Source organism: Topomyia yanbarensis, chromosome 3 (genome assembly GCF_030247195.1).
Source record: "Topomyia yanbarensis strain Yona2022 chromosome 3, ASM3024719v1, whole genome shotgun sequence".
Classification (NCBI taxonomy): domain Eukaryota; kingdom Metazoa; phylum Arthropoda; class Insecta; order Diptera; family Culicidae; genus Topomyia; species Topomyia yanbarensis.
This window is the reverse complement of record NC_080672.1, coordinates 30,669,792-30,684,157: the sequence shown is the minus strand read 5'-3', so window position 1 is coordinate 30,684,157 and position 14,366 is coordinate 30,669,792. Positions and strand designations below refer to the sequence as shown.

Here is a 14,366-nt window from a genome sequence, read left to right as displayed (position 1 = left end):
TTGGGTACAGAATCCGGTATTTTTCTATAGAAGAGTACAGATAGGAAAGATTTTTTAACTCCCGGTACAAAAAATCATGGCTTTTATAATTATGTTCAATTTCCCTTCAGTAACGCCTGCAGAACGCTTTCATTAGTGGAAATATTTGTTTTTGTTCTGTGAACTTCAGTTCCGCTAAGTTATTTCTAATTCGATTCTCAGTGCCCGAACTAGTTCACAACTTTATGTACATTATTCATAAAACCAAAGGTTGACTCATGATTTTTTCATAGATATAGGAACATTAGTTTACAAAATCAAAACATTCTGGTTATTTTTTTCGTGAACTTTTTCACGAAATCCGGAACTTTATTCATGAATCCATTCAATCCTCGTGAACTAATTCATGATCCCTAATATATTAGTCACGATCCAATATCCGTGCTCGTGAAATGGTTCACAAAATTATCAAATATTATTTATGTACTCGTGAACTGGTTCATGATTCCTAATATATTAGTTACGATCTAATGACCGTGCTCGTGAAGTAGTCCACGAAGTCATGAAATATTACTCATGTATTCGTGAACCGGTTCATGATACCTAGTTTAATAGTCACAACTTCATTCGTTTTCGTGAAATAGTTCACGAAAACATAAAATATTATTCATGTATTCGTAAACTGGTTCACGATTCCAAACGGTCCAATCTTCCAATATTCGTGCTGATGAAATAGTTGACGAAATCATGAAATATATTATTCATATATTCGTGAACTGGTTCATGATTCCTAATATCTTAGTAACGATCAAATATCCGTGCTCGTGAAATTGTTCACGAAATCATGAAATATTATTCATGTTTTTGTGAACTGGTTCATGATACCTAGTATATTCGTCACAACTTATTCCTTTTCGTTCATGATTCCTAGTACATGTTTATCGACCTATCTTGTATCTATTTGCTTGTGATATTTAGATGATATCCCTAATCATTTACAATTTCATGCAACATGGCAATGAAATTTTACGTGAACTCCTTCACAAAATTTGGAGTATTATTCGTGGAATCGTGCACTTTTTCATGAAATGCCCAGCTGCTAGCGACCAGTAATGGGTACGAGCAGTAGATATAAAAAAAAACTATTAGGACCTCGAACATCGTTATTCATTTGATAAAGTTCATTGTGATGTCCGGACAGAAAACGAAAACTGCACTGAGAACTCCAAATGGTGTGCGTCATATAGTTCACAGAACAAGATATCGTGAATGAGTCTTATTTTAATGATCCAGTTCATATTGTCACGTTATTCCGAGTAAAAAACCGTTAGTATCCAAAAATTAATAGTTCACGATAAAGCGAAGAGAATTTACGAATACCATGATAAAACTGCTGATATCATGAACATTAGTTGCATTACTCAATGAAAGTAAGCTCTAAAATAAAATATCATGATAACATGAATAGATATTACGAAAATCGTGACAAATACCCTGAAATCATGAACCTGAATTGCTCTATTAATGACTAAAATATCACGAAAACATGAATAGAAGTTACAAAAATCGCGACTAAGATCCTGAAATCCTTAACACAAATCACACAAGAAAGATCCTGAAATCATGAACATGAATCACTACACACCAAAAAAATCTGAATTTTATCGTTGACGTAATTGCAAACATGACACAATTCAACAAACCGTAATTTACGAAATGACAGAACATTACCGTGTTCCATTTAATTTTACATGAAACATGTACTTTACATGCGCAATGACATAAAATTACACTTCCTACCATTCAGAAAAAACGCTGAATGTGGAGTAAAATTATAGGATTTACGAAATTAAACGTCATGTAAAATTAAAATCAAACGTAAAAATAAGTCATTTTTGATGCTCGTTTATGTCATGGTCAGGAGACGTAAATTTACACTATTTTTTCTAGGTGTGTACTCAAGACTAAAATATCACGATAACGTGAATGGAAACTACGAACATCGCAACTAAGATCTTGAAATCGTGAACTTTAATCCCGCTAACGTCATGAGAATGCACAAGAATCGCGAATAAGCTCTTGAAATCAAGAACAACATTTGACTGGTGAATGTGTATTCCCAAATCATGAACAAGAATCACAACAAAAACTAAACATGTCCAGGGAACAACAACAGTAACCCAACCAAACATTCTAATGTAACGCCATGTATATATTCGGACAAACTGGTTGTTAGAAAACACAAATAGTTTCATGAATACGAGGTTTGCTACTCATAATTTCAGGAACGTTGTCACGGTTTTCGTAAATCGTTCAGATCACGAAATCATGACCTTTTGTTCATAAATTTATGAACGCATTTTTTTCATGTGTTCTCGAGTGTTGTTTCGCGAAAACGCGTTGTCTTTCGTCCTCAGTCCAGTACATTTATTATGTCAAGTGAGGTGTTCTTTACGTAAAAAATAATGCTGAAGACCAGTCGTTTTTCGATATTTTTTTTTTTTTTTTGAAAAAAATGCGGGCACCAACATGAAACATATGCTTGGGATCAACCGGTTGGGGGCACTATGGATAACTATTAAAATGTAAATTTGAATTATTTTGATAGGAAAATTGTGCGCAATTTCGTGCCACAAAAGCCAAAACTAAGTGAAGAGGAGGTAACGAACGCAATTATATCTGTTTAAGATGGCGCCAGCTTTCGATCAGCCTCTAAAGAATTCAAGGTTCCGTTCGAAACATTACGTGCTCGTGTGAAAGGAAAGTGCTCGTCATCAATGAAAGCACGTCAGATTTTTCGCGTAAGCTAACAATATGAAAATTTAAGGTGTTGATGAAGTAGATAAACGAAAAAATACATGACCTTAAAAGGGAAGAAAACTGAATCCACAAAAATGTTCCGAAGCGCAAACGTGATCGTCACACAGCTAAGCAGCCACGTGAGCCAGAATGCACTACTTCAATTCCACAGTCTGGCGACGACGAGGACACCGTGGAAGTCATTCGCAAGTACAAAGCCAGACATTTTTCTTTCAACATGTCCTTCCGCGGTTTCACATCATTTACACTTGCTCATTTTCTTACTTGAATGACGTCAATGGGTTGCCATTCCCACTCATCCTGTCTAAAACGTTTTCGTCACATGCCTGGATAGTCCTTCTCAGTTCCCATGCATTGTTATGTCGTTTAGGATAAATGCAATATACATAGTTTGAAAATTACCAACCTTTAATAAATGTTTATGTGGACTGTTACTCGGGCCCGCAGGTAATCAAATAACTGAGCCCTGGTGGCACAATATTCGGCGCACGTCCAGACAATATGCTCGATGTCGTGATCGCCAACCCCACAAGCGCAACGACCGCTTTCCATAAGCCCAATACGCCAAAGATGCGCATCCAACGTGTAATGATTTCACATGATCCGGGACATAACACGGATGAAATTCCAATCCACATGTATTCCATTAAACCAAGGTTTCGTTGACACCTTCGGGATAGTAGGGTGTAGCCAGCGACCAAGCTTCCCGTTGCTCCACTAGATATGCCAACTTTCGAGTCTGATGGAAGCTACAGAAAAATATTCGTTGAAGCTTGGACTTTCGTAGATGTCAACTTCTTAGGCACCCTCTTTGGCTAAGGAATCCACATTCACATTGCCTGGAATGGACCAATGCGAGGGGACCCGTCCTAAAGTAATCTGGTATGATTTTTTAAATGTTCCAATTAATGCCCGAAGAATATTGATGCTGTTTCAGATACCTAATGTCACACCACCAGGTACCTTTTTAATCGAACCAGACCCTTAGATATTTGAAGACCTGCTTGATCGTTACACCCATTAATAGGAGCTGAAGTTGCGTAGGCTCACGCTTCCTATAAAAGACGATCAGTTCAGTTTTATTTGCGAAGAGCTCGAAACCCAGCTGAAGAACCCGAGCAGGCAAATTGTCCAAAGTATCTTGCAATGGTCCTTGCCAATCGGACAGTTTTAGACCCTGTAACAGATACCACCCCATCTTCTGCAAGTTGCCTCCGCGTGCATGATTTGGCAAGACAATCGTCTATACCACTCGCGTAAAAATTATAAACGAGGAGATTTAGACATGAGCTCTGGGGAAGTCCCATGTAGCTGAATCGCAAAGTTTTTAAATCGCCATGCAAACATGCATATGCTTTTCAGACAACATGTTTGGCAAAAAGTTATTGAAACTCGGCGAAAGACCATGCTGGTGCATCTTCTCCAACAGGACGTTAATAGAAACTGAGTCAAAAACCCCCTTAATATCCAAGAAAACCGATATCATATGCTCTTTGCAGCCCATTTGGGTTTCTATAGAGAGCAACCCAGTTGAACCCGAATGTCGAGGCGAAACATGATCATTATCTCAAGCAACTTCCAAATACAGGAAAGCATTGTGATTGGCCGGTACGAATTGTGGTCGGAGGCTGGTTTTCCTGGTTTTGAAACGTCGATGAGCCTACCCCAAAAAGTGCTCATCGCTGTTTCTCTCGTTATCCCGTCGACGAATCTGCGCCAATAACTACGTTTTTTTGACTTTCATTCGACTCGTCATTTGCGTCTTTAACGACGCTGGATACTGGAAGCCCATACCTTATCGTGGGAGTTAAAGTATCCTTAGAATTAGACGCGGTGCCGGAAGTTAAGGTTTATATCGAAAGTTAAACAAAAATACGAAAGCATCACATTTTAAACTGCTTAGTTAAAATTTGAAGGAATCGATTTTCGGGAGGATACTTCTGCTGTTCCACTGTAGAACAGTGATCGAATCGGTGACCTCGTTCGATGACTTAGTCAGGATACGGAAGGATACGATCGCTGCAAGTAGGGCCATTTAGCAGTCAACTGCTTCAAAAATATTTGCAATATAGGGAGAAAACGTATAAAAGGATCAGTATCAAAGCTACGAAAATAAGTCCACGTAGTCGGAAAATTTCATTAGTCCATTATCGGGGATACCAAGGGGACACTTGGGGTTTTTGCTGTGTCTGGAAGTGGTGTGATTCCTTGTTAGAACTCAAATTTCCAAATCTGGGCTCAAATTGTTTGGGTTTCAGGCAGCACTTGCGTTGTTGTTTTTGCGCACTCTCAGTGAAGGAACCCTTTGGGACCCTTACTGTTTCTGCTCTTTCTGTATTTCCTCGGGTTAACAAAAGATGTTCCCTCTTGTTGATAATCAGATTAAAGAAATTTTCAAAAAGGACAGGCGGCAAAGCATTCCTTATCATTTCTGCATAAGAGCGTTTCGAGCGTTCCTCAAGGGATCGCTTAGTTTTGTCCGAGCGCTGCCTGTACGCACGAGATTATGGAAGATCATGCGGGAGACCCACGCAGTACATACACTTTTCTTTTTCTCTGCCACAGTAATCATCCTTGTGATCTCCTTCGCATTTATCTCAACGTGTTTTATCGCCACATTAGATGGTTGTGTGGCCCAACTGTTGAAATGAGGAATCCTTAAAGCAGCCAACCTTATACTTCGACAGGTCTTCGCACGTCAGACCCAGCTCGGCGACAACCCCATCGATTTCCCCTGCTTTTGCATGTACATATACTCTAAACTGCTGCGTATAACACTTATCTAAAATATTCATTAATTTAAAATATGTTTATTGGGTTCGAAAGTAGATCATTCAAGGCCAGGTTGACTGGAGCGGACTGCGCCTTATGCGAGGATTCATGGGGCTATTTATATCAGCAAGAGGAACATTATCTGGGAAAAGATTGCCATCCACATCTGTTGGTGAATCGCTTGATGGGGGGAGTCCCTCACCATCCGCCATTTTAGGTGATCAGTGCATGGTGAACCAGAATAGATTTCACTATTAGGGCACTGAGACAAAAATTTAGAAGAACACATATAAAGGGAAAGTGGAAATAATTAAAACACAAGTATTTATGTTTTTATCGATCAATGCTAACTGATTCTATTAGCAACAATGCAATATTATTGTATCACAACAATGGGTCACTACACTATACGATGGAAAAGGAGCAAAAAAACACTTGTGTCTCGATACTGTAAAGTGAATCGTCAATGAAATTTTTAATCCACAAAAAACACATAATTTAACTAACGGTAGTTTCCAAGTTATAGTCGTATCATATCTTTTTAAATATTTATGCAATGAAATGAAGTAACAAGTTATTCTGAACTATACAGAAGTCTAAATTATCCAAAAAATAATTGACCAGTAATTGACTGTTCTAAAATTATTCATCAACCAACTAACAACCTTTACCTTTCGACTCATTACAGGAAAAGCCACGTCCGCTTCTGCCAGTAACGCCAGAATCGGAGAAACGTAAGTATCTTCATTATGCATTCCCAACTAATGTGTAAAGATTTGGCGAATCGTTAGTGGTAGCATTTACTAAACCCTTTTGACTAACAGCTTAGAACTTTAACGTGTGCTGCAAATATTAGATGTAGTCCTTAAAAAGATTCCCAATTCTTCGTAGAACGGCGACCATCTTTTTTCACGCGCTATTCGATTATTTCCGTTAGTATTAACTTTGGTTTTCTTTTAACTTTTCTTCTTCTTCTTCTTTTTGTTCCCGGTTACTGTACAAAAAAAAATCCAACCCAATTCAACTACCCTAAACTAACATCAGCGATCAAACCGATGATCGCGCTGGTGCTGGTGAACAATTACTATCCACGACCGTTGTTCCTACCGCCGGGGACGCCGACGACAGTGGCCGGTTCCGTGAGAGCGAACTAGGCCTTCCGAAAGTGTACAACGATACGACCATTCCGATTCTGCGACCGAAAAACCTCCGCAATCCGGATCTGCTGCAGACGGTCGCAATCCAGCGGGAACCGCAGATGTCGATCAACAGTAGCACTTTCGATGGCAGTAGTGTCTACTCGGGGGACTCCTCGGTGATGGGGGATCCCAATCAGGTGGGACTGCCGGTGATCAACAAGAATCGCTGGATACCCTCGCAGCAGCGGGATCTGCTGGAGCGGCAGGCAAATCTGCTGCTATCCGGGGCTAATCTGAGACGGAAACGGGAGACGGAGATTTTCTAAACTCCTTGTTTGTTGAAAGGTCGATTGTGCAGAGAGATGGGGACGAAAGAAGCAATGAATTCCAAAAAAAAATAAGTAGAGATTTCCAATCAGCAGGGATACGGCGCGCTTATCATAAAGATTTTCGAATAGCACTAGTATCGATTGATGGCATTTAATGCTTTTTGTAGAGTGTAGTGTTTTGGTTTTTTTAGTATTTATATTCGATTGTAAGTTCACATGCTTGCCAGAGCGTAAGATATTTCCTAATAAAAATCCAAACTTTACGTATTTGTGCGTATATTATCTGTACATATTTAATCTATTTATCACAGCGGGAAGAAGTTTAAATTGTTGGTTGGTTTGTAGCATTCCTTTCAGTTATTTATTACCACTATGCATGCACTAGAGGCTTAAGGCGTAATCCTTTTGACAGACACTGTGTCAAGTCTATTATTTTACCGGATTTATTTCCTTCGTCGAGCATCTATTTCTGTGTCACCATCCAGGAAGAATATGTCGTTTGTCCAGTAGCTCCGAGACGATAATTGCTGCAGACAATACACCGTACTAATGATCCTTATCCTTGAATGCCTTACAGCCTGCTCCACCCATAAGAAGTAAGAAATCGTTTCTCCAGTTCCGACGGCTGGTATTTCAAAAGCAATAATCTTCCTACACTACACTGACTCAAAGAAGGTGCGAGAAAAGCTTTTCTCATTTCATTTCTATCTCTAAGTAACGAAGAGGATTAAATGATGATGATATCGCACTCCTGCATTGGGACAGGGGAGACAATCCCCCAACCATTGTCAGGTCGTAGTAATTAAATTGAGTTTAACGAGAGGATTCATCACGAAATTCTAAACTAAATTAATTAAGGTCTCTTCGCATCGAGCACAACCAGGTGATTGTGTATAAATAAAATAACAGCTTCCTCGAAATAACAGGACGACAGGTGTTCCAATGACAACCGGGCTCATCCTCATGCTCATATTCGCCCACTACACTATACAGGGAGTTTAATGTCCATCCTGTCAGCAATGCGTTGGTCCCTGGCCAGCGGAATACTACAACTTGAAAACGACGAACCTCCAACCGCCATCGTTCCCGTTGTCGACGTCGTCGTCACCATCGTTATGCTTATCCAGGTTCTCACTTTCTACATCACTGAACGGGTGGGTGCAAAGATTTGTTATCAACTTCTTGCGCGTTCGCTTGAGGACATGGTGTCAAAGATCAACGGCAGATACGAACCAGGCCAATATGAATCTACGTACATATGTATATTAAAGTGGCGACCGAGAGTGGGAGGGTATTCAACGCTAGCCAGAGCCATAAACAAAGAAATAATCGTTATTGCACTTGCTCGCTTGCTCATCGAGTGCGGATAGAGACAGTATGCATGCTTTGGACCGGGATACTCCTGGTGTATGCCGCGTGCTACAAAACATAAGATTTAATGAATATGATCGTCATAAAAGCGGAAATGTGGTAAGACACTTTAAGCGATGCCATCCGGAATGGAATGTTGTGGAGCATGTTTGTCAAAATTGTTTGCCGCTAGTCGGGACATGGCGAGGGCATTAACTTTAGATACACGAGAAGTATAGTCCCCATGGTACAGGTTAATCGTATTGAATATTCATATGCTCAAGTATTCAGCTTGAATCGCTTATTTGAACTGCCATGCATCCGATTAACTCTAATCGATTAGTATGTATTACTTTTTGGAATTCCGACTGAATCTTTTTCTGGATTTTGATGGAATCCTTTTCACTTCTCTCCCGTTTGAAGTATAATACTTCTAGCGTTTCAATACAATTCAAAAATTTGCTGCTGTAATTTTCCAGTTTTTGGAATGCGTAAAACTTTTACTAAAATGATTAGTTTTTTGCGCTATCTGATCGGAAATATATGCAACTATTTTGTAACAAATTTCTTAAAATGCTGGACCACTAATTTTTTCGAAATTATGGATTTTATGCAAGCATTAATAATCTGCGTCATGATTGGTCCGTACTATTCAACCGGGCGAGCAAGCGTTACTAGGACGGCCCCTTTGTCATCAACTTAACAGCGAATCATATAAGGAATGGCCTAAAATAAAAATTCTTCAATTTACGTTTTAAAGTCGCAATTTCCGTTGTCCTGTCATACGCAGATGGCTTATTGGTTAGCCCGAGCGATTTATATGGAGACTCAATCGAATACAGGGAGGTTATATATCGTGCTTGCCTGTTTTGACCATTCGCTGCTTGCTAAGTAAACGCGCAACATGTGGTCTATACCATCCATGCGGTGCAGTGTGGAAAAGTAGCTATAGGTTCAGGCAGAAACCCTAACCTATTTGTGATTTAGTGGTTTATTGACAGAATAGACCTCCGGTAGGCAGACTTTAATCAGCAGAATTTTTCCGGTGCCTGTACAACTTGCACCCATTTACTTGCACTGTGCAAAGTTTGTCTGTGCTCTTCACCCTACTGCATTGGGAGTTATTTTCGTACGCGTCTCTTAACACCTATTTTTATAAGATGATTCATCAATACTACTATCTTTGAGAATGATCTACCTTGATTATGCAGCTAATTTCTATGAATCTTATTTCATTGCAAATAACTAGTTGTCTTCAATTCATTATATTCAAAATTTAACTTATTTCGCAGTATGTACGTTCACATGCTCGTTGTTTTGATAGCATTTTAAAGGATCACGTATCCGCCAAATGATGCCAATCGAGCAGAGCCATCTTAAGACCACTCGGGGCCCTTTGGCACTACAGAACTAAAGGCCCCTATCATTGAACAGGTGTAAACATGCGTATAATAAAATAGTTATCTATTTTATTCTAAAACTCATCCAATTTTGAGCTCATGGTTATAGATTCCGCCACCAGATGACATTATACACACAAGATGATCCCAAAAAAATCAAAATCCCGGCACCTTAAGGTCGAGCTATTAGCGATTAAAATGATAACGCATCATATCACAGAGATGCGTGTTTCAATTCTGATTTCCAAACATATGGACATATTGTAATGACGATTAGAGAGTTGTTACATTTGAAGGCTAGAAAAAAATATTGAGTGGCGTTTCTCGTAATAGTATTTGCATAATGTAGCAGTAATCTGACAAACTTAACATAATAATTCAATTTTTTGGTTTTTGACTTAAGTGCCAATACCTTATTTAGGACTGGTTGTATCCAACGGGAAAAAAAACCATATGGATACCACCAGTACCAAGCTTAACATGTTGGAATCTGACCTTCATAGTTGCATGATGTTGTTTGAGGTTGAAGAGTGCCTTGGCCAAGGAGGAACGATAAAGTAGGGTAGATTGGCCGTCCATCATTTAGTCTTTTTCTAGACCGTCGTATTTCGTGATATGTTTAAGGTGGTTTTCATAAACTAAGTACGAAGATTCTTATATCTTAACCCTCTGCTGCACAACCCCGCCGTTGGCGAAGCTAAAGAGAATCGTTGCAAAATATACAATACACAATTTTATTTTTAGATCCCCGCTCAGACCTCCTCACAATATTTCTATTTCATCCTCAGTGCCCCAAAATCCCGGGGCCCTTGACCCAGGCCTAGTGTACCCATACGTAGAGATGGTACTGCAAACGAGCTGACATTTCTTTGGACTGACCTACTATGGAACTACAGGCTTGAAAAGTGACAGTGATGCACTAATTTGAAAGAGCTCTCGCTGTAATTTCTGCCATACCATGAGGAGCTTTTGTGTATGATTTGAGAAATTGGTTTATTGACAGAATAGACCTCCGGTAGGCAAACTTTAATAAGCAGAAAATCCACAGATTACCCGACAAGGGACCATCCATAAATGACGTAGCTTTTTTTGAGTAATTTTTAACACCCCCTCCCCCATCGTAGCATTTCGTCACAAACCTCCAAATACCCACCTCCCCCTGGTAATTACGTAACTCTCCCCCTGTCCCCGCAATTTTTTTAAATAAAAAAACAATGTTAGTTATTCCCCTTTAAAAAGGCTACGTAGCCTGACATGCCCTCCTACCCGCCTTTCGTCACACATCATCACAAAATGCAAAGCTTCCCCATATAATGCTACGTCATTTATGGATGATCCCCAATAACATTGCCAACATGTTCACCAATTCTGGAATTCCGCTTCTAATACACGGTGCATATCACCTATTTTTTTTCATTTGAAAAATAATTCACTTTTGGCGGTATCTTTGAACTAGTGAATGGATCACCTATACGAACCTAGCTAAAATACGAGTCATTAGAAAACGGCCGAATGAGATTTTTAAGTGCCTCAGCAGCCATGGTTTTAGGAGACTATTTGACAAATACTGCATTAAATCTATCCGCAAAATGAGCCAGAGTTCTGGCTGATTCTAGTTGGTACTCGGCTCCAGTAACACAACTGATTTTAATTGCCATCGGTTGTGTCACTGGAGTCGGAATACTGATTGAAGCTGGTCAGAATTACGGCTCATTTTTCGACTCAACTTACTGGGAAGATATTACCAGTTCTTCAGCAGTGCACAGTGGTCAAGGATGCGAATTTAGCTGGAATTTTAACTTTTTGCTAAAATTAAATGACTTATCCTTACAATATGTTTGGCAAAGTTTTTTTTTTTTTTTTTTTTTTTTTTTATTTCAATTATAGAGGTTTTAACCTTAAGGTCATTCGCCTCTTCGGGTTAGAAAAATCTCTTAGGAAAAATTTCTAACCCTATGTGCGGGGTCGGGACTCGAACCCAGGTGCGCTGCGTACAAGGCAATCGATTTACCAATACGCTACGCCCACTCCCCTTTGGCAAAGTTGTTGTACTTTGCAAGGCCCTTCTTTTTGTTTAAACCGATGCTAGGGTGGTTCTAATTTAGCAATATTTTAAATAGAACTTTTTAACGGTTTGAGATAGAGTTTTACTGTCTTCGATGAAGTTGTAGAGCAACGCATTTTAGACAAATTTGCTGAAGACATGCAAGCTCTAGCTTCTATACTTTCCATATCACGAGAAATTCAAATGTAAGCTTTAGGGTGTTCCTTAAAAAAACGGTTTGATTTCTATAACTTTTGAAGTTTTCATTTTACGCTAAAGTTGCCCTCCGACAACATGAAGATTATTTTAGGGCGCATAATTCGCTTTAAAACACCAACTACTTAACTTTTTTTTGATTTTGTTATTCCAAACCACCCCATTTTTGGCGAAAAAATACTCATAACTTTTCAACGGAAATAGTTAGATATATGGTGCCATGAAACAAATTATTCGCCTTGAAACAATCTAAAAGTTGTCTGAAGACTACTTCAGTTTTAAATGAATACAGCAAAATTTTTTGAATAAAACTGTATTTCTAAGAAACACCCTAAGCTCCAACTTTAAATTTGTTGTGAAATAAAAAGTATGACAGATAGAGCTTACATGTCTTCAGCAAACTTTTCCAAAATTTGTCGTTCTAAAACTTCGCTGAAGGTCGTTTGACTCCAGCTAGAATGATTAAAAAGTTATTTTTTTGATCTTGATAAAATTAGAACCACCCTAACTGTTGTTTTAACAAAAAGAGGGGGCTCATAAACTACGAAAACTTCTCCAAAGACTTAATAAGGCTAAGTTGTTTAGTTTTAGTAAAATCTCAAAATTCCTGATAAATTTGCATTATGGACCACTGTGCAGTGGTTTAAACAGAAATTGCATGTTTCATTCGAATAGTGTCCTTATGTGAATTCATTGGTCTTAAAATTATGGAAATACATGCTAAGAAAGTTGGGCGACGTAAATCATTTCTGTTTTGGCACATATTTTTAAGTTTTGGGATGAAATATCGAAGGGTGTAGTGCGAGCGGGTGGAAATATTCTCAAAAAACGTTCACGCATGTTGATAGAATTCAAGGTCAAAATTCATATTTCATCATGAGCAAATTACTATTATAGCTTGATTATTGTCGTAAAAGGTGACAGAACCTAGAGTCCCTTCTTTATATCTTGCATCTTTTGCATTTTTTGGTTCTAGCCGATTGTTTCTTTAAATTAGTAAGTTGTTTTTTTTCCTTTTTTATTTCGACTAATATGCAGACACAATTTTTTTTTACTTTTTAATGACATTCAATTAGCTAGAGATTACTTAGTAGATAAAGTTATGAAAACTTAGAGTCTTAGTATTCAAGGGAAAGTAAGGATGTGAAATATACAGATCGTAAAACTAAAAGTGGCAGGATCATTAAAAACAGACCTAAAATCTTACAGACTAATCTTTTGTCTTCTACTGGCAGGAGTCAAGCTTAGTCAGTATAACTACGAATCGCTCAAGTCTACCAGACAGACAGAGCTCCTTTTTACCATAAGTATGATATTATTAATAAGAAAACCTTCAAAATGTATGCTACGTTTAAAGCAGGTCCAAAATACGGATAGGCGGAAGGAAACATAGTATCTCCATCCAACAAGAGCATTCGGCCGCATACTATATGATTTGGCAATATACTAGAATCAAGCTGGGGGTTCGTAAATTGAATTAGTTAAAAGAAGTGTTCGCTATTTGGAGTTCGCGCTGACGGCACCGGTGGTTGAGTGGTAAGCGTGACTGCCACTCATTCTAGTTGGCCTGGGTTCAATTCCAGCCGAGGTCGTTGAGATTTTTCTGAGGTGAAAAAATCTGTGGTTATAAGTATATCCAAATTCTATACTCTACTAACAAAAATATCCTCCTCCCGTGATACTTGTGGAGTGCGCAGTAGTATATACGGCCTCTAGCAAAAGCAAGTATCGGACTAACCATTCCTTCCCTTTCCTTCCGCGATCTACGTTCGGGCCTGGCCGGTGCCGGTATTGATCAGAAACACTTTAGGATTACCAGGAATTGCACATTGCAAAATGTTTCGCTAATCCCAAGCAGAATTATCTACTGATTCCCTGTGCAACTTCAGCTAGTCCAGATCGATAACGGAGTAGCAGCCAGGGATGATCGCACAAGCTCAAGCTCAAGCTAAAAGAAGTGTTCGCTATTTGGAATTCAGTGCTTAAAAAAAAGTTCGCTTCTTAGTTAAATTAGTTGGTTGAGCAATATTCTCGATAACCATAGTAATATGGGTATTTCTGGAACGGACATAATAAGTAGATAATCAGATATTTGGCACTAATTTGACATAAAAGATGGCAACTTCCCGTTGAGCATCATTCTCGATAATCCTAACAATATGGATATTTTTGGAACGGGCTTGACGAGACGCTTGACGATAAAGAAAATGGTAGTTGGACGCCATTTAGAAGTTTAAGATTCCGACTTCCAGCGAAATGCTGTTTAATCCAAAAGTGAATTTTTGAATGGGCTTGACGAGTAAATGACGGAAATCAA

The 14,366-nt window shown here is 38.8% G+C and overlaps 2 protein-coding genes across 6 annotated transcripts in view; one reads left to right on the top strand and one right to left on the bottom strand.

The window, feature by feature from the left end:
* LOC131686697 (uncharacterized) overlaps positions 1–14,366 on the bottom strand; it is a 1,014,555-nt gene that overhangs the window by 614,787 nt on the left and 385,402 nt on the right. The gene's annotated exons all lie outside the window — the stretch shown is intronic.
* LOC131686699 (fasciclin-3-like) overlaps positions 1–14,366 on the top strand; it is a 255,335-nt gene that overhangs the window by 233,405 nt on the left and 7,564 nt on the right. For 2 of the 3 annotated variants that reach the window (XM_058970608.1, XM_058970607.1), the window contains exon 8: positions 6,260–6,305. In XM_058970608.1, the coding sequence (XP_058826591.1) occupies positions 6,260–6,305 (46 nt within the window). Of the gene's footprint in view, positions 1–6,259; positions 6,306–6,615; positions 7,270–14,366 lie in introns of those variants that run through there. The other variant, XM_058970609.1, reaches the window with a different exon arrangement.